The 21397-nt window shown below is 41.2% G+C and overlaps 1 protein-coding gene across 1 annotated transcript; it reads right to left on the bottom strand.

Annotated features, from left to right (window-relative positions):
* Positions 1 to 1803: 1803 nt before the first annotated feature.
* Positions 1804 to 21397, bottom strand: LOC109919921 (calmodulin-1-like). The gene is made up of 4 exons (XM_048621466.1): positions 20948 to 21397; positions 16017 to 16123; positions 14774 to 14909; positions 1804 to 2665 (listed from the first exon to the last, which is right to left on the bottom strand). Exons 1-4 carry the CDS (start codon positions 21015 to 21017, stop codon positions 2637 to 2639), a joined length of 342 nt encoding a protein of 113 aa, XP_048477423.1. The 5' UTR covers positions 21018 to 21397; the 3' UTR covers positions 1804 to 2636.

Genomic DNA, 21397 nt, shown 5'->3' with positions numbered 1-21397 from the left:
TTCATAACTTCAAAGTAGATGAACAGACGGGGAAAGAGCAGGGAGTTGAACTATTTGGGTAACTCCATTATCTTTACTAACTGGGCCAAAGTGACCAGTGACAACTTGCAGACCTCCACTCAACCCACAAGAACTTGTGTGGCAACTATACTTTTCACAAGTTCCCATTGTTTAATGAGTACTATGCCCAAATCCCCCCCTCCCACAATATAGGGAACAATGTCCCTTGAAACCTAACTTGAAAGGACCTCAATTTTCATATTTACATCCTGGGAATGGAGCAAGGAATAATGCCCCAATTATGTTTTATCATGTCAGTGACCAATTCACCTCAAGGTCTGCTAAAATGGAGGAAAGATTCCAAGAATACATGTCAGATGGGGAAACTGGAGTAGAGTAATGCAAACATTACTAGTAAAACAGAAAAAACAGAGGCAAGCTGCAAAAAAAAAAAAACTACACATTTGTATCTGAAAGCCTTGAAAATATTTGACAGTAGTTCAACTGAACTTACAGTTCTAATTACGTGATCAAGGGTGCAAGTTTCCAATTCATGGAACCAATAAACTGCAGAACCCAACGCAATGACTTCAAGTGTGAAGGTGTCCCCTTAAAATTAATAATGTTGCAATTAGTTGAAAGTTTAGATTTAAGGTAACACCCAGTTTTAAGTGACAAATGCACAATGCTATTCACAAATAGCACTATTGATTCCATTTATTAGTAGCTTTTGCTACAACTTTAATACATAAAGCATTAAGTTTATTTTTGATACTTACAACACAGTAACATTATCAAGTTAAACTTGCTTATCTGATGCACGAGAAATTGGCATCCATCTCCCACATCTGAACACAGCATCAAAATAAATTGCAACGTATCAGCATAAGCTACTGGTAATATAGACCCTCATCAATTCCCAAAAGATTCTTATTAGATTATCAGTCCATTCAGATCTTCAGCTTCTATGCAACTAGGAACACTCCTCCCAAATCCAAGTTTGTGCATGAAAACATTCAGCACTTAAGCCGTGGAAAGTTCTTGGGTTTGGATCATGCTCCCATCAGGCAGTAGCCTTCATTTCTCCAAGCCTGGCCAGGTTGAAGGGAAGTCAAGAGCAACAGAATTAGGCTTCAGAAGATCCAAATATAGCAGGAGTGGGGTGGGTCAGTCTTTGGTGCATATGGATGCATCATGGTTGTATGATCATATGCTGCCTACTTGCATAAACACCTCCCAGTTCAAACTATTCTGGACAACAAATCAGCCCCAGTTGAGACTGGGGAGGCAAAGCAAGATGCATTGCAAATAAATGCAAAGTTAACCAACAAAAAAACTCTCCAGGGCCAACATGTAGTTGAATATCTAATTACTTCAGATGTTAAACATATAAATGCAATGTACAGCAGGAATACTGATTTGAGAACCTTTAAAAAGTTCAGTAATTGATTTGATATGAAATTGTATAGATTGCAACAACAGGTTAACATGAAAGACAAGTTTAAAAAGCAAATTAATTAACTGCAATTAAATAATCAGGATATACCAAGTTAAATACACACCATGTTAAAGTGATCCAAGTGTGAATTTGGTGCATTCAACTTTTACTGTTAACAGAAACCATTCAAACAGGCCCATTTAAAAATTTCTTGCAAACACCCACTTGTAGTGTTATGGTCTTACATAAGCTGAAGCACAGCGATCATTGGCTGATATGAAAAACCAACCAGAAAATAATTTTAGGTAACTGATAGGTTGAGTGTAACTGAAAAAGTGGATTAAATAATTTGGCACCCAAGAGACTTAAGTTAATGGTCTTTTATTGGAAAAAAAGACTAGCATTTACAACTTGGAATGGACATAATTGTAATTTGCTGAACAGCCATGTCGTCATTGTGCTGAAGTCCTATGTAGATATATACTCTGACGGCTCCAAGTTTATGGTACAGAACAGAAGATAAACACGAGAGTCTGAGACACTCCCTTATCATAGGTAACTTTTAAAAAGTCAGTGAACGGTAAATTGCCTGACATCCGTTTCACTATAGTGCAATGCAGACACGTTAACCAAGTTTTATACAGGCATGCCATCGTTTTAATTTTAAAAATTCAAGATCTTCAATCCTGGTAATTGTTTTATGAGCACACATTAAGTATGAAAACAATTCCACTCTAGGGACTGTCATACAATTACAAACCTTCTGTTTTTTTCTTGCCTCAGTACTCAAAATTTAACCAACTTTTCAGGAACAATCCTGGTACAATGTATAAACTGGAAAAACTAAACTATTCCCACAAAGAACATAAAGTGGAATTAACAGAGCCAGGCTGTGCTCAACTGTCAAGCTGCATGCATGAAAAACTGGCCAGCCCAAACAGTGTTTCAGCATGGAACTTCATAGAGTCCAATTGCCTTTGTTTTTAAGGTAGTACAAGTTTTACTGATGCATGGCTTGAAGATCTTTGGGGACAGGACCACTGATCATTTACATGCAGAGTTTGTGGACAGGTTTTTTTTTTCTTTTGACATTCAGTAACTTTTGCTATACAGAAACAGAATGAATAAATGAACATTTTGCAAGAGGTAAGTAAAAGATTTCAACTTTTTCTAGGAAGGGGGAAAAAGGTAAAATTCTTCATTTTGCAGTCATCATCTGTACGAATTCTGTGGACAAAAGCAAAAGATTGAGAATTTTAAATGAAGTTTACTTTAGAACAATATTCGTTCAACAGATCAGTTCAGATTTGCCTCCTCACCAACAGCCAGGCAAGACGGCTGCTTTTGAAGACAATGACAAGCCAGAGCAGCAAGACTTGTCTCATTTTAATCCATATTCAATACAGCAAAGGCAGCCATTCAACATGGAGATCTACTGTGAACAAGAGCTACATACACATGAACACGAATTAAATCACCTACTTTTGAGCAGTTTACTTCCAAAGCCAAAAGATTTGAATTTAAACAATGCTGGTTAAAAAGTGAGGCAGCAATAGGGTGACATTTTCTAGCAGTCTTCATTCAAAATTTAAGCAATTACCTGGAGTATCAGGGCAAAAAAATTAAGCCAACTGCAACATTTTAGTTCTGCCAAAAACTATCTACAAGCATTTGTGCATAACTTGACCAACCAAATATTACATCTGGAGTTTCAAAAAGGTTGATGGATGAGAAGGCTAGACAGCAATAAGAAAATCAAATACTTAATTCACCTAAATTTAAAGTTTCATGTGATGAACTTGTTCTGAACTCCCAAATTAGTCCCATACTGAATTTCAGCAACCCATAGAAGTTTGCCTTAAAGTCTAATATTTGAGGCAGGTGCCACCTTCACTGGAACTTTTACATGACTATCAGCCCACTCAGGTAACAGCACCCTTAGAAGCAATACCCACCTAAACATTCCTCAAGTCAACAAAACAGAACAGCTGACTGACACATGCCCTACATATAACAGTGATTAAACTTTCTATCTAATGTAGTATTACTGAACTTAAAAACATCTCAGGGGTCATGGTGGACCCTATACAAATTGACAGACTTGCATCAAGTTGCAGATGTTTTACATGCTCACCACTAGAAAAAAAACTGAAGTCCTGCACTAAATTAACTGTTTACAGTAAGTTCTAGGTAACTCACCCACTGGCTGTAGGTTTATCAATGCAGAACTGAAACATGCATTTTTAGTACTTTCTTACATTTCAGTGTCAGGATGCAAGACATAGGGCAAGAGATCTCAGATGGGTACAGTATCAAGTTATTTGAGGAATAATTTCAGAATGATTCAAGGGATAATTATTTGTGAAGTGAAAGGAGCAATGTGCAAGATACAAGTTGAATGGAAGTTTAACTGTAAAATCCAAAAAGACCAAACCTACAACTTGAAGGCAGAGCAGTAGAAGCAGTCTACATAGACTTCAAGACAACAAGGTGCAGGGCTGGATGAACACAGCAGGCCAAGCAGCATCATAGGAGCAGAGAGGCTGACGTTTCGGGCCTAGACCCTTCATCAAGGCCTTTGACAAGGCTCTGCATGGTAGACTGGTTAGTAACATTAGATCACATGGGATCAAAAGACAGCTAGCCAACTGGATACAAAATTGGCTTGACAGGCAACAGAGGGGTCTTGGAGGGATGTTGTTCAGGCTGGAGGCCTGTGACTACTGGTGTACCACAAGGATCATGCTGGATCTATTGTTGATTTATATAAACAATTTGTATGAGAACAAAGGCATGATTAGCAAGTTTACAGATGACAAATTGGTGGCATAATGGATAGTGAAAGATTATCGAAGAGTACAACAGGATCTTGCTGAGTGGCAGATGGTGTTTAATGCAGATAAATGCAAAGTCTTTCACCTAGGGCAGGACTTTGTTAATTGTTAAGGACCTGGGGACTATTGTCAAACAGACTTAAGGACGCAGCACATAGTTCATTGAAAGCCACAAGGTGAAGATTTTTGGCATGCTTGCCTTCATTGGTCAGAGCATAGAGTACAGGAGTTGGGGGTGTCATGTTACAGCTGTAAAAGACATGAATAAGGCCACATTTGGAGTTGTGTATAATTGTGGGCCCTAGCCATAAGAATAATCATAGAATCCCTAGTGTGGAAACATGCCCTTCAGCGCAACAAGTCCACACCGACCCTTTGAGCATCCCACTCAGACCCATGCTCCTATAACCCACCTAATCTACACATCCCTGAACACTATGGGCAATTTAGCATGGCCAATCCACCTAGCCTGCACATCTTTGGATTGTGGGAGGAAACCCTCAGACACAGGGAGAATGTCTGTGTGGAGTTTGCACAGTCATCTGAGACTGGAATCGAACCTGGGACCCTGGTGCTGTGAGGCAACAGTGCTAACCACTGAGGCACCATGCTGCCGTTATGTTAACCTGGAAACAGGTGCAAGAACTATTTGCAAGGTTTTATTGGGACTGGAAGGTTGGTGTTAAGGAAAGGCTGGACTTTTTCCCCTGCAGCATAGGAGGTGAGGGTGACCTTAGAGGTTTATACGGTCATACACCATCTTTTCCCTAGAGAAGGGGAACCCAAAATTCAGAGAGCACAGGTTTCAGGTGAGGAGAAAGATTTTAAGAGGAAAATAATAGGCAACCTTTTCCACAAACAGTGGGGTACATATCTGGAACAGCTGCTGAATGAACTGGTAGTGGTAGAGGTAGAGGCGGGTACAGTTACAACTACAACATTTAAGACATTTGCACAGGTACACTGATAGGAAAGGTTTAGAGGGATATGGACGAACAAAGGCAAATGGGACCAGTTCAGTTTAGGAAACCTGGTTGGCATGGATGAGTTGGGCCAAAGGGTCTGTTTCCATGCTGTATGACTAACAACTTGGCAAAATAGGGAGCAAATGGCAGAAACATCCTAAAAGACTGTCAACATGAAGCTTTGTTTTCAGCTTGCAGGTTTAACAAAGTGAACAGAAAAGGTGACGCAAATAATTCCATTACGTGTAGAGATCCCCGATTTAAAGTCTGTATAATGGAGCTCCAGTAAACTAGAGACTCAATTTTAGTGATCACAATAAACAGTTTGGAAAGGGGAAATGAGAAACTCCTGGCTACATTAGGGAAAAAAGTTGTTGGAAGCAGCTTTTAACAACCAAAACAATGAAAAAAATATATTTAATCAAACTGAAGCTATCAAGGCCATGCAAACCATCTACGACCACATCAAGAAAGAGGAAGAGATCATGTATACCAAAGGGATCTGAAAAATGATCTTTTTCCTCAAACAATGGGAGAAGCATTTTCACAATCAATTTTGATAAGAACAAGCCCTTCAATTTGAAGTCAGGTAATCAAGCTTACTTAATAAAAATATAAAAACCTGCAGATGCTGTAAATCAGGAACAAAAACAAAGTTGCTGGAAACGCTCAGCAGGTCTGGCAGCATCTGCAAAGGAAAAGTTGACGTTTTGGGTCCAGTGACCCTTCCTCGGAACTGATGAGGACTTGGGACCAAATCCCAAGAGTGTGTACAGGGCCACATAAGATCCCTAAACCAAATCAGCCCAATCTTATCAGGTGTATATTGGCTACTTGATCATTTAAGATCAGGAGCCAGGACTCCGGCTGATTTAAAAGTGCAACTCCCAGTGCCAAGAACAAACAACGACCATGCAATGTCTCTGGTGAGAACAACCAGCTCCCATCTGAAAGTGCACTTGCAACCTTTGTTATCCATGTAGCTGGCCTACTGGAAGCTTTCAAAATAAGTTGCTCAATTTTTCTTAACCCATTCACAAGATGGAGCAGAACTGGCTGAGCCAGCATCAGATACCCATGAGACAGTGGCAAGCTGCCTTCTTGAACCATTTGTTGTACACACACCAACAATGCTGTTCAAAGGAGTTTTCAGGATTGCTGACTCAGTGACAGTAAAAGAAACAGCAATATATTTCCAGGTCAGAATGAATAACTTGTAGGGAAGGCTGTAGTGGATAGTGTTCTATGTACCTACTACCCTTTTTCTTCTAGATATAGTGGTTGTAGGTTTGGAAAGTGCAGTGGAAGACATTTCTGCAGAGCATTATGGAGTGCCAGTAGTGGAGTGTGTGGATGTGGTATTTTATCCTGGATGGTGCTGTTGGAACTACACCTATCCAGGCAAATGGGGAGTAGTCTATCACGCTCCAGACTTGTGCTGAAGATGGTTCCTAACTCCACAAACCATGCTCAAGTTACTCACTACAGGATTCCTAGGCTCTGTTGCCACAATTTAGATGGCTAATCCAGTTCAGTGGTAATGCGCAGGATGGGGGTAGTGATGATTCAGTGACAGTAATGCCACTGAATGTTAGGGATGTGACTAAATTCTCTTTTGAAGATCATTGTCTGACTCTCAGGTAACAGGCATTACTTGGCAATTATCAGCCCAAACCTGGATTTATTTCTAGTGAGATCTAGACTTTAGACCAAGGACTGCTTTAGTATCTGAACCAATGGCAGTGAACACTAGTCCCCAGTGAATATTCCACTTCTGACCTTGAGGGAAAGTCATTGTTGAAGCACCAAAAATGTTGAGACCTAGGATACTATCAAGGAACTCCTAGAATGATGCTCTGGACTGGGATGACTCACCAATAATCACAACCATCTTCCTCTGAAGAGGATGACTCAAGGGTTTTCCTCAATTATCACTGACTTCAGCTTTGTTTGGACTCCAATTCCACTGAAGCAGACTTAAATGTCAGGGCAGTCCCCCTTGCCTCCTAACAGGGCACTTAGCTTGCAGCAGCAGCAGCAGCTGGGAGATGCTGCAGCAGCTGCCAGGAGGCAAGGACAGTAATCAGTAAGCCTATAATTTTAGCTGTGGCAATGCAGGCCTAGTTTTTCCAGGGCACTTAGCAGCAACAACTTGGAGATTGTTGGGGGGGTGGGGGCACTAACTGGTAAGCTACAGGAACCCCTCAAGAATCTTTAGTGCAGCTCCTGTTGATGTCAACTTCAAAAAAGGTGAGAAAGGCTCTGGATTGGTGTGTACTGGTCATCCCTTTCTCATCCTATAGTTTTACAGTAGTGGGGACTTACTTAACCTTTGTTAGAGAGTATGAAGTTTGACAAAATAAGACTAAATTCTAGTCTAAGGTGTTAATTGTAAATTGAAAGATTTCAGGAGGCCAATTAAGCAGAACATGCAACTTGTCTGGGGATCTGTACATGACATCGCCAGCATCCTAGATGGCCCCATGCAGCAGTTGGAGAAACTGAGGCATCCACAAGGCTGAGAGTCACACAGATAGCACGTTCAGAAAGATGGTCACACCACAGCTAAAGGGACTTCAGGAAAGGAGGGAATGGGTGACTAGACAGTCCAGAAAGAACAGACAGGTAATGCAGGAGTTCCCTGGGGTCCCACTTACTTATCAGTATTCCATTTTGGAAACAGATGAGGGTGCTATCTCAGGAATACACAGTCAGAGGCAAGCTTCTGGCACCACAAGCTGCTTGACTGTACAGGGCAGGGAAAGAAAGGAAGAACAGTGATAGGGGATTCTATAGTGAAGGGAGCAGATAGGTGTTCCAGCAGTGACTCCAGGATGGTTGCATCCCTGGTGCCAGGATCAGGAATGTCACTGAACAGCTGCAGGGCATCTAGAAAGGGGTGGGTGATGAGTTAGAGGTCTTGGTATATGTTGGTACCAATGATATGAACAAAGTGAGGAATGAGGTCTGACATCAAGAATTCAGAGAGCTAGATAGTAGATTCAAAAGCAGGACCTCAATTGTAGTAATTTCTGGGTTACTCCCAGTGCCACATGCTAGTGCTTAGAAATACGAGAATAAGACAGATGGCTCAAAAGTTGGCGTAAGTTGGGTCTTAGATTCATGAGTCACTGGGACCATTTTGGGGGAAGGTGGGACATATACAAAAACAGGACCATTGCAAGTGAACCACATTGGGACCAATGTCTGGGCAGCTAACTTTGGTAGTGCTGTTAGGAGTTTAAACTAGTCTGGCAGCGGAGGGAACAATATCTATGAAAGAGTCATCATGCTACAGCAAAGGAAGTCCAAGTTCAGCTATGTTGAATGTCAGGACAGTAAGGCAAGGCTGGATGGTCTTTAATGTTAGGAGTACACATGAAAGTGATAGAAACAAGTTTGAGGGAAGGGCTGGACTGGCACCTCAACATTCCAGGGTATAGGTTCTTAAGGCATGACAGAAGAAAGTGTAAAAAGGTAGTGATGCAACAGTATTATGGTTTCAATTACCACAGTACGATATCATGGAAGGGTTCTCAAACAAGACTTTGTGGATAGAACTTACGAATGTTAAGGGGGCAAGTTCCTTTACTGAGTGTATTATAGGCCCCCAGAGTCAGCAGTGAATATGTGGACAGTTCAGAGGTATACAAGAGAAATACTCAGGTATTTACACAAGGGTATTTCACCTTTCCCAACAAATTGGGATAGTTGGGGTTAAGGGATTAGAGGGATGGATTTCTTGAAGCATATCCAGGGGAGTTTTTTTTTGTACAAGTACAAGGCCCAACAAGGGACAGCAGAGTGCTGGATCTGGTTCTGTGGAAAGAAGCCAGGCAAAGGGGGCGGGGGTGCAGCATCAGCATCAGCGTCTAGGCAATAGCGACCATAACAGGGTATGGCACAAGTTTGTCCCAGACAACGAAAAAGATCTGCAAAAGACAGCCTGGCACATCATTAAAATCAAGCAGGATCTGGCCACAGACTGCAAACACCTTACAGGCAAGTCTACAGTGGTAGGGGGCATTCAAAAAAGGAGCTGGGGAAGAGTACAAATCCAACATGTACCCTTTAGAAAGAAAATTTGGAGGAATAAGTTCAGACAGCCCTAGATGTCTAGGACAATTCAGGACTGGACAAAGACGAGTTCATCTTTTAGCATAAAGATCTAAAGGAGTAATTCAGCTGCAGACCTAGAGAAATACAGGAAGGAACAAAGCAGTTAGTTAGAAAAATGGGGAGGCAGCAGAGGGGCATGCAAGAGTACTTATGAACAGAATTAGGAAGGGCAGCACAGTGGCTAAGCAGTTAGCACTGCTGCCTCACAGCCATGAACCCAGGTTCAATTCCAGCCTTGGATGACTGTGTGGAGTTTGCACATTCTCAGTGTCTGCATGGGCTTCCTCCAGATGCTACAGTTTGCTCCCACAGTCCAAAACATGTGCAGGTTAGGTGGATCAGCTATGCTAAATTGCACATATAGTGTCCAGGGTGGGAAACATTCAAGAATAGGATAGGGGGTGGGTCTGGGTGGGATGCTTTTCAGAGGGTCAGTATTCACTCGATGGGCTGTATGGCCTGCTTCCAGAAGGTAGGATTCTATGATGTATAGATATGAATCTAGAGATATATGTTATAAATATCTTAAAGAGAACAGACTAACCAGGGAAGGAGGAGTAGGGTCCATTAGGGACCAAAGGGGAAACCCATGTGAAGTCACAGTATATTTAATGAATATTTCTGTTTAGTCTTCACTCTGGAAAGAACATTGCCATGCAATTCAGGAAAAGGGATGAGGAACTCCAATTTGACATAGGAAATATGGAAGTATTGGAGGTTCTGTTGGGCTTAAACTGACAAATTCCCTGGTCTGCATGAATTGCATCCCGGACTGTTGTGGGAGGCGAGGCTGGAAATTGCAAGGGGTCTGAAATTTTTAATGCCGGTCTCACCACAGGGGAAGGATATTCAGAGGGGATTTAGGAAAAAAGCTCAACTCAGGCAGTGGGAATCTAGATTGCAGTGTCTGGAAAGGAAGGAGAGGCTGGAAGCCTCAACTTTGGAAAAAATAGAATTTACTTTATTGTCACGTGTACTCAAGTACAGTACAGTGAAACAGTTAGTGTCACCCCATATGGCACCTCCTTAGGTGCCAAGCAGAGTAAGGAAAATAAAGGAAGGGAAATATTTGGATTAATACTTCAAATAAGATAACACAAGGATAGGACAAACGCAGGAAAGTGAGGTTAGCACACTCTTAATGGTTATGTTGGTACAGACTCAACAGGCCAAGAGGGGCTTTTCCATGCTGCATGAATCCATTAACTTCTGGAATTCCACTCTAATCCATATTTGAAGCAAGGCTGTGATGAGATGAATAAATGAGTGGCACTGGCAAAACCTTAACTGGTGCCAGCAAGCAGGGGATGCTTAATAGCACTGTTGACAACATCTTCCACTTCACTTATGGAGAGTAGACTGGTGCTGCAGTAACCAGGTTGTATTTATATTGTATACAGGACACGTGGCCAATTTTCCACATTGTTGGGTAGAAGCCAGTTTTTCCTCGATTATTTCAAATGTAGGACTGGCCAGCACTTTCCGGTCCCTAATTGTTCAAGGTGGTGGTGAGCTGCCTGGAGTTCATTTGCTGTAGGTAGATTAACAATGCCATTAAGGAGGGAATTCAAGGAGTTTGGCTGACATTGAAGGAATAGTGATATCCCTAATCAGGTGGAGGGGAACATGCAGGCATGTTTCTCAAATCAGAATTCCTACAGTGCAGGAAGAGGCAATTTGGTCCACCAACCCTTTGAAGAGCATCCCACCCAGACCCAGCCCTCTCCTATCCTGTTACCCTGCATTTGGCACAGCCAATCCATTTAACTTGCACATCTGACAGTGGGAGGAGACTAGAATGCCCAGCAGAAAACTACAAAAGCAGAAAGGACATGCAAGCTCTACAGGCACCCACGGGTGGAATCAAACCCAGGCTGCTGGCAGAGTGAGGCAGCAGTGGTAACCACTGAGCCACTATACCACCCAGTTAGGTTCCCATCATTTGTGTCCTTGTCGTTCTAGATCAAAGGGGTCAGGGGTTTGGAAGGTGCTGCCTGAAGATCTTAGGCGATTTTCTGCAGTGCATCTTACAATTAGTACACACTGCTCTAAGGTTTTCGAGTAGATTTGTAGCTCGGGTTGTGTGTTGTGGTTGGATGTTGCATTGGACACTGCACTGATGTTACTCGGCAAGGTAATGAAACGTCTGCGAAACAAACCACCTTGGCAAACCATCCAACCACAACAGTACACTGCTGCTGACCATTAGTGGTAGAAGGATTAGGTGCTTGCGGATGTGGTGACAAACAAGCAGACTGCTTTGCCCCAGATGGTGTCTAGTGTTGAAGCTGCACTCCTCTAGGTGGCACAGGGGGCTATTCCATCACATTGCTGACATATTCCTTGTAGATAATGGAGATGGCTTGAATCAGGTGAGTTACCTGCTGACTTGCTCTTTATAGCTGCCAAATGGCTAATCCAGTTTAGCTTTTGGTAACATGGTAACTCCTAGTATATTGATAGTGAAGTATTAAAACAGCTACTAAAATAGCTAGCTCAGAACATGGCAAACAAAAACAAGTGGCTAGAGAAACAGCCTGTCTGGCACCATTTATGGAGAGAAATCAGAGTCACACCCTCCTTCAGAATCTGAAAAATCACTGGGCCTGAAAGTGTTGACTCCCCCCCCCCCTACAGATGATGCCAGACTGGCTGAGTTTCTCCAGCATCACAGCATGGCAAGTTCTGGAACACAAGTCTTTAGGACAGTTGCCAGAATATTGTGAGGGGTTATAACTTTTGTAACTAATGCCTCTACACATTCATGATATCACATGTAGTGTAATGTGCTAAATTGACCGAACACCGGTACTGATGTCAGGAAACTCTCAAGGAAGCCGAGATGGGTTATCCATTCAGCACACCTGGCTAAAAATAGATGCAAGCGCTTCAGTAAAAACTGAAGAGATCTGTGGATGCTATAAATCAGGAGCAAAAACAGAAGTTGCTGCAACAGCTCAACAGGTCTTCAGATGCTGCTCGACCTGAGGTTTTCCAGCAAATTGTTTTTGCAAGTGCTTCAGTATTACTTCTTGCAGATAAGTTGCAAATTCCACAAGCTGCCATCTCCAATGAAGGTTTCAATTGTACTCCACAATTTTTGGCTGGATATGGCACGACTGCAGAGTTCAAGTGTGACCTTTTTTGTCCAACACTTGCAGCTTATGCTGTTTGGCAAGTAGTCTGGTTTTGTATATTCAGTTTCAGATCTCATTTTTAGGTACGCTTGGTGATATTCCTGGCATGCCCTCCTGCATTCATAGAACTGAGACTGATGATAAAAGTTGGGCCAGGCCATGAGGCTGGAATTCATTTTGGAATAGGATTCTGCTGATGGCTCATGGATACCCAATCTGGAGTTGCTAGACCTGTTTGATGTAACCCCAAATAAATGTGGCACAGCACCATAACATGCAGGTTATCAACATGACATACTGTTTCCACACATGCACCTGCAGCAGGCAGATTGAAAAAGAGATCAAGTATGTATCTCTCTGATTGCACGGTGATAAATGGAGAGAGAATCAGGTCTAATTGTCCATTGACAGTTAGAACTCAACTGACTGACTGACGTTGTGCTGGACATTGAAATCTTCACCTAGATGGAATCCTGCCCATGCCACCCTCCACTAAATGGAGATGTTCAACATGAAGGAATACAGATTTACAGCCAAAAGGAGTCTGTACACAGCAATCAGCAAGTTTTTGTTCATGTTTAACCAGATGCCCGAGTGCTCATGGGGTCCAGAGTCAAAGTTGAGGACTCCAAGAGCCACTTTGGACTGTATTCATCAGCATCCTTAGGATTCCAGATTTTTTACTGAATTCAAATTCATCTTCTGCCATGGTGGAATTTGGACCCAGGTCCCCAGAACATTAGCTGGAGACTCCAGCTAAACAGTCCAGCAATAATACCGCTACGCCATCAACTCCCCTGCAATCACATGCAGGCTAGACCAGGTAAGGATGGCAGTTTCTTCCCTTAAAAAGGGAGACTAATGAATAAACTGGGTTAACAATTAATAATGGCCTCAACTTAGATATAGAAATTGAACCCAGCCCCTGGAACCTAACCTGGACCTCTGGATTACAGAACAGTTACAATACCATTGCACCATGGTCTGTATCCAACGAACTAGGACAGGGAGCCCAAAAAAAATACACATGCAGTGATAAAATCCTAACAATGAAGTTTAGCCCAAGGGGAAAAAAAAAGTGATTAGAAGATTTGGATCTTCGCAAGGAGAAAGGTTCAGTTCTGTTAAGATTCTGTTCTAAGTTCACAACTCTATTTCCCTTTGTCTACAAGTACTTTGCAGAAACAAGACCTCAAATTTAACCCTAGACCCTTCTTCAGAAAGGAATCATTTCTGAAGGGTCTAGGCCCAAAACATCAGCCTTCCTGCTCCTCTGATGCTGCTTGGCCTGCTGTGTTCATCCAGCTCTACTCCTTGTTATCTCAGATTCTCCAGCATCTGCAGTTCCTACTATCTCTCAAATTTAACCCCATTGGTAAACCAATGGCCTGAGCCATTTTAGCAGGCCAGAAATACATCTGAAGCACCAACTTAAGTGGGGGGAGGGCAGAGGGACTGTCTGCACCCAATTGTTCAATATGTACTTGTGGACAGGGCAAGGCTTCCTGGACAATATGAATTACCTTTCAACATTTAGAAAAATATAGTCAAAATACTGAAAGACTGAAGCGTAACTCAGCACATTTAAGGATGCAAAACTGAGGGGCAGCGAGAGCAGATTGAAGGAGCTACATCTATACGAGGGATAAATTCTTCAGGCTATTACTTGCACATGATTACAACATCAAGGCAAGCATGTCAAGGAACAGAGGGAGGGGTTAATTTATGAAATTTATCCAACCTTTTAAGGTATATTTTCAAAACAAAGCTTCATCAGATTTTTTCTTTCTTGATTCATCAACAGAATGAGTGCTTTGCTGGCTAGGCAGCATTTATTGTCAACCCCTAATTGCCCAAAGGGCAGTTAACAGTCAACCACACTGGGTCTGGAGCCACATATCGGCCAGACCAGGCAAGGATGGCAGTTTCCTTCCCTAAAGGACATTCGTGAACCAGGTGGGTTTTTTTGCCTAACAATGGACTCATGGTCATTAGATTCTTAATTCCAGGTATTTTATTGAATTCAAATTCCACCATCTGCCATGGCAAGATTCGAACCCAGGTCCCCAGAGTGTTATCTGAGTCTCTGGATTAACAGTCTAGTGATAACACCACAAGGCCATCACCTCCCCAAATCACATGAAGCACTGTTCTGTAACATTCAGTTTTACACCAGTGGTGAGCAAGAGCCTGTGATTAACTAGTAATTTAGATCTCGTTTGAAAGAATCATATTAGAGATGTTCCCATTTATATTAGATAAAAGAACAAAAAAGTATACCTTCATAGTTGACTTGGCCATCACCATCAATATCTGCTTCTCTAATCATTTCATCTACTTCTTCATCTGTCAATTTCTCACCTAGGTTTGTCATAACGTGACGGAGCTCTGCTGCACTGATGTAACCATTACCGTCCTGAAGGAAAAGTATGAAATTAGAGATCTTGCAGAAACATAGTGACTCCAAAGGAGTCTTCTCCTATGTATCACAAACCAGCCAACTAACCCCTTCTTAAAGGGAAGGTGTTGCCACATGTTGTCCAACCTAAATAAACAAACTCCCAGCTTGCATTTATGCATTAGCTGCTCCTTCATTAAGAAGCAATCAGATTACAATTTCTTCAAGTCCTGGCAGAATGCCTTTACATGTTCATACCTTTAATCTTGCCAGATTGACTTGACAATCTGGAATGGAATATAAATTTCGCTGTTGCAAAATTAAAATAAGTGATCAGCAACCCAAGAAAAAAGGCAAGGGAATTCCACCTCAATTTACAGAAAGCCTCCCTCTATGCCATAAATATTAATCTTCAGCTCAAGCCAAAAAGCATCTTGTCCAATACTCAAGGCAGGAGACTATTTTACATACAGCAGAAACTGATCATTTCAGCAACATTCCCTTTAAGCTGCAAGACCACTAGGAGGCTTGCAGATTGTTGCTCAGCACACCAATGCTTCCAGAAGCTGCTACTGCACAGACCCCGGAGGTCCACAGCAGCAAAGGAAACATTGTGGTATCTATGCTCCATGAGCCACTTTGCAGAACATCTCACGTTTGTCTCCTTCAAATGCAAGGGACAGGCATTAGTTGCCACATTTTCATTCGGCTGCTCCTGAATTAAACAACCAGGAATTAAGGGAAGAGGGAAGATGATTAACATTTAAAGCCACTTCTCTAAAAGAAAAGCAGTTCGATCCTGTCTGAAGAATGCTTCAGCTGCCATTTGCAACAAGCACAACCAGAAACCAAATCTGGATTAGAGCTAATGAAATCAATTAGGCAAAGTAATAGAAAAATTAATTCTTGCTGCAACTCAATATACACAAGGCAAGGTCTGCCACACTATATGCATTGAATTCAGTCTTGTCAGAGAGCCTATTTCTTTGAAGTCACAAATGCTTTTGTGCCAACTATCTACAATTGGAAGTGACATACTACAATTGGTAGTGAGCTCATTGCAACTAAAGAGGCAGAGGCTGTACAAAGTAATAATTGAAGATCATCAGCATATGAAGTGCTCACCTTGTCAAATACACGGAATGCCTCACGAATTTCCTCTTCACTATCAGTATCCTTCATTTTTCTGGCCATCATGGTCAAGAACTCAGGAAAGTCAATAGTTCCATTACCTGAAATAAGATTGGGGTCAAGTAAAAGGAACATTTAAAAGGTGGCTTAATCTAAAAGTAATAAATTAGCCATGAATGATAAAGGACCAAAAGCACATCTGTCTAATAAAAGATAACTGGATCTCTATTTTGATGACACCAAATATCAAGTGAGACAAATTAACAGCAAGTACAGGCACTGGGCTACTGTTTGCCATCATTCTGCAAGATAAGCTGACTGATGAAGCTAAAAAAAGGTGTACATAACTTCTAAAATCAGTTGTGTACAGCCTTGTAGACAGCAAGCAAAACAATGCTGAACTTCATTAGCTAGAGAGGCTAATCAACTGTGGCAAAGTACATTGCCAGTCTTGGCAATCTTGTTTTGTATACTTAATAAGATTCTAAGAACTTACCCAATGTTTACGTGCAACTATACAATGAGATGTAATTGTAGGGAGTTAAAAACACTGGTCAAAGCTACAATTAAAAGCTGCTCAAAAGCTAACAACTCAATTTTCTAAATGAGGATGCAACCTCATACAGTTTGGCCTAATTAGAGCAATGATTCAATCTTATTAAACCATAAATAGATCAGACTGAATTATCCAGCTAAGCAGGCTCAGTGACACCCAAGTTAATCAGAAACTTCAGTATACATAGTTAATTATGCTCTATAATAGCTTTCATTGTTCTCATTTCAATAGCTTACAGCACAATCTTTTCTACTTTAAAGAACATGAAACAGGGAGTCAACAATATTGCTCTAATTGTCTACCTATCTGATGTTTTGTTAGTTTTTGGCAGCACAAGACTTCTGTCCTGTTTCTACCCAAATCATAAGTCAACAGTACCTTGCTTCCTTTATTGATTACATTAGTGATTTCTTTGAAGTAATAGTGTAGCACCTCTAGCAATATATGCAAAACGTGTTCCACATGGATTGGAAGATATAGGAATGATGCCAAAATTGGCAAGTCAGATTCCTAAGGTACAAGAATTTGTTTGCCCACTGCCTTACTGAATCTCATCTGGCTGGAGGATGAATTGAAGCTCTGGAATGCAATTCCAATTAGAAATCAGAACAGTTATACCAGAAGAGGCCATTGAGGCCGGTGTCAGTTCACAAAAAAGTGCACAGATTAGGCAAAATGCATGCCCAAGCTACAGCTGTTTCAATCAAGCCAGTTGCTGACTCACTTGCATTTTGAAACAGGCAATCTGGAACCCTAAATGGGTAAACAAAGGAGACATTTTGGTGCAAGCATATCAAATAGTATAGACACTACTAGGTAGTATCTTTAAGATACACACAAGCTTAAGGATTCTTGGAATTGCCCAAAATAATGTTGATTACTCAAGAGGTTATAAACGGCCTTGTAAAATGAAATGAGAAATAAATAGCTCAAAGTCATCTAATCTTGGCATGCTTTGGATTCCATCAGACTGGGAAAAATCTGACATGAAAATCTATTGTGTAGTATCAGCAGAAACCATACTATTTCTCATTTCATCCATTCAATTAGCAGCAATCCAACAAGGCAGGAACCAGGACCCAGAACCCATAAGCACCAGACTCAGGACCAAACTGGTAAATTCATTACATTTCGTGTTTAAATTCTTGCCTTAGGATTAATATTAGCAGCATTTTGGGTACCGGTTATTCTCCTATTTTAATCCAATACTCAAGACATTTAATGATCAGAAGGGTCTACTTAGTTTCTGAGGTGTGCTGATAATATTAGAAGCAGGGGCAGGCAACAATTACAAAGTAGTCAAGAAAAGGTAGCATGACAACTACAGAAGTTACACTTCCATTTCCGCTAGGAGCCAGGAACAATTCTTAATAATCTTTGTTACAGAAGTCTGCAATTAGTCAGTCAATTAGCCAGGGATTCAACTGAATCCAATGTCATTAACACCACCCTCATTCAACCAAGTTAGAAATAGGCTAAAAGTAGAAAATGTTGAGAATTCAGGTCAGGCAGAGCCTGTGGAGAAACAGCAACATTTTATAACTGCTAATAAAAATATAAATAGATTTTTAGGGGAAGGAGAAGGAGGTGAAGTCTTAGATAGGGTAGAAGCTGTAGATCATGTTAAATCTGCAAGCCAGAAGCACTTTAAACTGGGAATTCTAATCAGTGTTGGGGCCTCCCTACTGCAACAAGGGATAGGGAACAATCTCAAGGTTGCCCTGTCATTCAGTAAAATTATGACTGATCCACAATGGCTTCAACTCCATTTTATTGCTGCCCTGTGGATCAGAAATCAATTCTCACTGTCCTGAACACGTTCAATAACCCAGCCTCCACTGCTCTCTCCAGAGCATGATGTGGAAGTGCTGGTGTTGGACTGGGTTTTTGTTTTCAAATAAGCCTATTGGGCTATAACCCGGTGTTGTGATTTCTCTCCAAAGCAGTATGACCCTCGATGCTCCTAACTCTTAGATGGAAGATACCTTATTCTGAAAAAATATTTAGATTCCCCCAAAAGGCTGCACTGAGCAGAAACCACAACATTAAATTGTAAAGTTCAATAAAGAGTTTGAGGGGCAAGTGTTGTATTTCCTGTGTCCGTGCCACAGAAAGGAACTGATTAGAGGTTGATCTGGTGTTAGGCCAGAAAATCTGGTTAGTCACAGCATCACACTAGGGAGATGTTAGCACTGGAGACATCTGCTGAACCAAGGCCAGTGACAGTGGGGTAGGAAGGATGGTAGGGCATTAAGTCAGACAGCCACCAAGAGACAAATCAATTAGGTAAACAAATCCACAGTTAAGACAAATAAATGACAAGTGAGGATGTGATAGATGGGTAAGCAGAGTCTTCATGGGAATCAGGGAATGTAGTCAAAGAGTTTGTCAACACTTGACCTAGCCTTGACAAAAAGATGGAACCAAAACATTGTTTTCTAATCCCAGATGTGCCTGATCAGAACATTGAGAAATGTTAATCACACTAAAAATTCAGGGCATCACTGGCTAGGCCAGCACTTATTGTCTATCCCAGAGGGCAGCTGACTCAACCACATTGCTGTTGGTCCGGAGTCACATGTAGGCCAGACTAAGTAAGGATAGCAGTTTCCTTCCCTAAAGGACATTAGTGAACCAGGTGGGCTTTTTCAACTGTTGACAATGGTTTCATGGTCATCATTACATTCTCAATTACAGAATTTGTACTGAATTCTAATTCACCACCTACTGTGGTGGGGTTTGATCCCTGGTCCCCAGAGTATTACCTGGGTCTCTGGATAAATAGTCTAGAGATAACATAATTGACCATCTTTCTTCCCCCCCCTTCACGCCCACCTCCTCCCCCAGCCCCCCATTTCTTTTTTTTAAAAACTTGTTAGAAAGATTGAAATCCATTTTACTGCAAAGCAAATTCATTAATACTCAGCTGTTTGGAGCATTCAATGGTCAGTAACAGGAATGTGTGGGACATTCAAAAACCTCCCAAGCTGCAAGTCAGGTGAAAAGATTGCAAAATTCAGTGTATACAGATGGCATATTGGAAACTTCAGTGCAATAGTGCAAAAGGCAGTCACAGCCAGGGCAGGAAAAGAATCAATTCAGCAGTTTCTAGAACAGCTCACCACAACACTCCTTGGGCAACATCACTGTATTCGAAGTGTGAGGTGTCAGTGCAATGACTGACAACTCACTCAATTCAAACTTAGGGCTGTACACAAGACTGGCAAACTCTGACCAGACATTTTACAGATCAGTATCATTCATTCATAGCTAGAGGTGAGCAATTAAGTCAACAGGAATTATATACTGTTGATCTTAAAAGAAACCCAAGAATTTCACAACTGTAAAAAAGCTTGTTCTTCAAAATAACTTAGTTAAAAAGTCACAAGCAATTAATGAATGGGCTATTGTAATTAATAGTTCAGCCATTCAAAACAAGTGTATACTTAAGACTTAACTAACTACAAGTTCAGTCTTAAAGATGTACTTCAACAGGAAATGCACTTGATATTTCTATTTACTTGACAGATTAACGTTACTATTTAGTTTAAGTCAGACAGGAGTTGACTTGCATACTCCTTAAATCCAAGTGGTTACCAAACTGCCTGCAGAAGTGTGTTAAGCTGCTTAATCAGAAGGGATAGCCCCACAGTTCAGCCTGATCCCATTTTGTTCCTCATCATGGATTTTGGGCACAATTTTATCTGCACTTCTAATCCACAGAAAAAGCAGTCAATTACAGTCATTACCACTTCAGCTAGAATCCCCTCCAAGTCCTTGAGAGATTTAGGCATACTTTGCTATATTTCTTTCAGGAACCCACACTTACATATTTGGAACATCATAAATTTAACAACTCAAACATTTTCTGATGTATAAACAGCTAGAGATGTGTCTGTTATGGGAAAGGATTGTCACTAGAGTCCTGGAAGGCCAAAACATCAGAATGCTGCACTCAGCTGTAGAGGACAGGCAATTAAAAGACTTGAGATACTCATTTCTAAAGCTCATCCTCACTGGTGACTGAATGTTGCAGTCTTTATAGTACTGTGTCATTTTTCACTGCCTCACTGAACTATGTCAGAATAGAGTTCTGCAACAGGAAAGATTCAACAGCCAGTCACTCCAATCCTGGATAAAAACTTAGTACAAAACAACTTCGAGAATAGTGCCATATTTATTTAGCAAGAGTTCACCAAAAAACCCTATTACACTTTTAACATGGTTCAAGTATTAACTCAGCAAATTCATTCTGGTATTCAAGGTGGATGACTTTTTGCATATGGTGATACAGTGATGGAGTGGGAGACAACAGACTAATCGGCTTTCAAAAAAAAAAATGCAAGGCAGCACAAATACTTGAACTCACCATCTGCATCAACTTCATTAATCATGTCCTGCAATTCTGCTTCAGTAGGATTCTGGCCCAAAGATCGCATCACAGTTCCCAACTCTTTTGTTGTGATAGTGCCATCGCCATCTTTATCAAAGAGGGAAAATGCCTCTTTGAACTCTGAAAATCAAAAGAAAAAAGGACAGTTTCACATTGGATAAATTTATTACACAAGCAACTGCAAAATCAGAAATCCAGGAAAGATTCAGCATTGCAGACCAAAAAGCCTTTTATGCATAATAGTTAAAGGTCTGGTATTTGGCTAGTTGTCTTTCACCTGCATGAAAGGTTTAAAATTAAGCGTGCAAAAAATACTGTTTTCAAAGGCAAGTCCATGTCCGCCCCATCATTTTCTAGGGCAGGATAATAATTCAAATTAAACAGAAACAAAATAGGATGCATTAAGGACCTGCTCCGCTACTCACC

Source organism: Rhincodon typus, unplaced genomic scaffold, assembly GCF_021869965.1.
Source record: "Rhincodon typus isolate 14 unplaced genomic scaffold, sRhiTyp1.1 hic_rhity00000687, whole genome shotgun sequence".
Classification (NCBI taxonomy): domain Eukaryota; kingdom Metazoa; phylum Chordata; class Chondrichthyes; order Orectolobiformes; family Rhincodontidae; genus Rhincodon; species Rhincodon typus.
Note: the sequence above shows the minus strand (reverse complement) of the source record. Positions and strands in the feature narration are given on the sequence as shown.